General features: G+C 45.0%; 1 protein-coding gene across 1 annotated transcript in view; it reads left to right on the top strand.

Annotated features, from left to right (window-relative positions):
* Window positions 1-2,477, top strand: part of LOC119839380 (talin-1) — a 50,905-nt gene extending 48,428 nt beyond the window's left edge. Inside the window, exons 31-35 of the mRNA XM_038365648.1 lie at window positions 50-111; window positions 695-828; window positions 1,215-1,327; window positions 1,805-1,963; window positions 2,298-2,477. Coding sequence (XP_038221576.1) covers window positions 50-111; window positions 695-828; window positions 1,215-1,327; window positions 1,805-1,963; window positions 2,298-2,462 — 633 coding nt within the window. The 3' untranslated portion in view covers window positions 2,463-2,477. The remainder of the gene's footprint in view (window positions 1-49; window positions 112-694; window positions 829-1,214; window positions 1,328-1,804; window positions 1,964-2,297) is intronic.
* The last annotated feature ends 222 nt before the right edge of the window (window positions 2,478-2,699 follow it).

The following is a 2,699-nucleotide window of genomic DNA, read 5'->3' as shown; positions in this document are numbered from 1 at the left end:
GGCGGCGCGCGCGCTGGCGCTGGCGCCGGGCGACCGCGCGCACTGGCAGGCGCTCGCCGCGCACAGCAAGACCGTCTCTGACAGCATCAAGCAGCTCGTCGCCGGCATCCGGTGCGCGCACGCACACGCACACGCGCACACGCACACGCACACACGCACGCACACACACGCACACGCATACGCATACACGCACAGAGACGCGACATTTGTGTCTTGTCGTTAGATGTGCATAATCTTAATATATACGAATTGTGTGTGAACATTGTTTGTCCGCAATAGAATCCTAAACAGCACAACCAATGTTAAATCAAATCTTCACCTTTTGCAATTTGATCCAACTTAAAAGATAGATAGTTTTTTATTATTTCAATATTATACTTGTAACTGTCATAACTATCTATTTAATAAAGTGATATCAATATTACTCGTTACATAATATACAAAATTACCTCGAAATAATATAACAAAAATATCTATTTAAAAAATATAATACGAATGTTTCGATGTCTCGATTCAATGTTTCAAAATACAGAACCCCTCACAACACATACACAAAATGCACTTTAAAAAATTCTGTCTAATTTTTGCTTTCAAAATATTGTATGCAAAAAATGTATCATGTAAACGCCCTATAACTTTCAGTAATATTATTACAAAATGAGACGTTTAACAGAAGGAATATTGTGTGTTGCAGCGAGAAGGCGCCGGGGCAGCGCGAGTGCGCGCGCGCGCTGGACGCGCTGGGCGCGCAGCTGCGCGAGCTGGACCACGTCGCCATCCAGGCCGTGGGGCAGGAGCTGCAGCCGCGCCAGGCCAACACGCTGCAGGGTGAGCCTCCCCCCCACACCCCCCGCACACAAAAGCTCCTTAGCGTATTAGACCCCCATAAACTGCAATATTGTACCCATATAATACCCATAAACTTCCTTTTACGCGCTTTCATTAGCTTCACCAATATTTTTATGTAATGGTCCCATTTAAACTCGATTTTGACCCACTTGAACCGGACAGACAAAATTCAAACTTTCTACAATTTTTAAGGATTAGTGTGTGTTAGTAAATTGTTTTACAATTTATTGATAATTCATATATCCTTTTTGTGACGTCTTTGCTTGATAACCCCACATCTGGTATAAATAATATTTCTAAACTTAGTGATATAATCAAATCATCATATAGTATATTTTACGTCGAGCATTATCACATTGGTTCAGGTTACTGCGAGCAAGTGGAAAACAGCGCTGCGGAGATCCTGGAGCGGCTGGAGGCGGTGCGCGTGGCGGCCACCAGCGAGGCGGAGAACCTCGGCCACTCCGTATTACAGCTCGTGAGTTCAACTCAAACTCGACTGTGGTTTTTTTTTTAAGTTTGGCAAATGTTTAGGAGTGTCTTTAGAGGGACTACTTATTGGGGAGTGAATGGTTTCTGTTTTGATAGGAGAAATTTATTCCGATATGGAAAATTAGGTAGATAAATGTTGTTTCACATTTTGAATAGTTTTGCTTAACTACATGAATAAGAGCACATAGTGTTTTATGTTTTTTTTTTTATTTTTTATTATAGACACGTTGGAGCTGGTATAAAACTGTACGAAATAAGTTGATAATAGAGTATAACTATTTATTAACCTAGCCGTCTACACTTGAAGGATTTTCAAAGCTTTCAAGCTTATTACATATTTAGCTTTAAATAGTTTATTTAGTTAGTATTTTAATTGTTAGTCAGTATTTCCCAATAAAACACACAAAAACCTGTCTTTTTTGTATCAGTTTTGTGTTGTAAATCAAAACATTGTTCCATGCAGGTATCATACGCGGAGCCGCTGGTGTCGGGCGCGAGCGGAGCGGCGTCCAATCTGACGGAGTCGGCCGCGCAGTCGGCTCTGCTGCAGCACGCCCGCACCGTGCTGGAGACCCTGGCTCTGCTCGTCACCGCCGCGAAACAGGCTGGCGGCAACCCTAGGGTGAGTGGGCTGGGACTTTTTATAGTACTCTAAGCACTCTATTAAAACGAGAAATAACAGAATTAAATCAGTTTAAATGTGCATGTTCAGTTTGAAGATATTTCCATAGTACTATTTTGAATTATGTTGTACTATTTAAATGCATAGCTCGAAGGACCATATTCTTTGCTTCCATTAATTCTTTGTTATCAATCAATATCTGAGTCTTTACCCGTGTGGGTATGGTTATACGGTGGGTATGTCGAAGTATTCGGGCGCGGATGTACGGTATGGTCCTTCGAGCCGTGCGAGCTCGGCGAGTGGGCTCGCCCTGACGCGGCGGTGTGTGCGGCAGGCGAGCGGCGCGCACGCGGAGGTGGAGGCGCAGGGCTCGCTGGCGCGCGCCGCGCTGGCCGAGCTGGGCGAGACGGTGCGCTCGCTCAGCGCCGCGCGCGGCGACGCCGGCCCGCTGCTCGACTGGGTGGCGCGCTCGCTCGCGCGCCTCACCGACCAGCGGTGAGTGCGCACACGCACACACGCACACGCACGCGCTCTAACGTCACGCGCACGCTAAGTGCGTGCACACTCAAAGACATTCCAACAGCAACTGCTCGTTAATACTGTCTACCTATGTAACACTCATTCATTCATTCATTCATTCATTCATTCATTCAGATGCTTTAAAACTACTTAGTCTGGCCATAAATACTGTTACACTTAATTATAAAAAAATATTACATTTGAATTTCGAATCTGT

The sequence above is a fragment of the Zerene cesonia genome, unplaced genomic scaffold, assembly GCF_012273895.1.
Source record: "Zerene cesonia ecotype Mississippi unplaced genomic scaffold, Zerene_cesonia_1.1 Zces_u014, whole genome shotgun sequence".
Lineage (NCBI taxonomy): Eukaryota > Metazoa > Arthropoda > Insecta > Lepidoptera > Pieridae > Zerene > Zerene cesonia.
The sequence above is the reverse complement of the archived record's forward strand: the minus strand, read 5'-3'. Positions and strand labels throughout refer to the sequence as shown.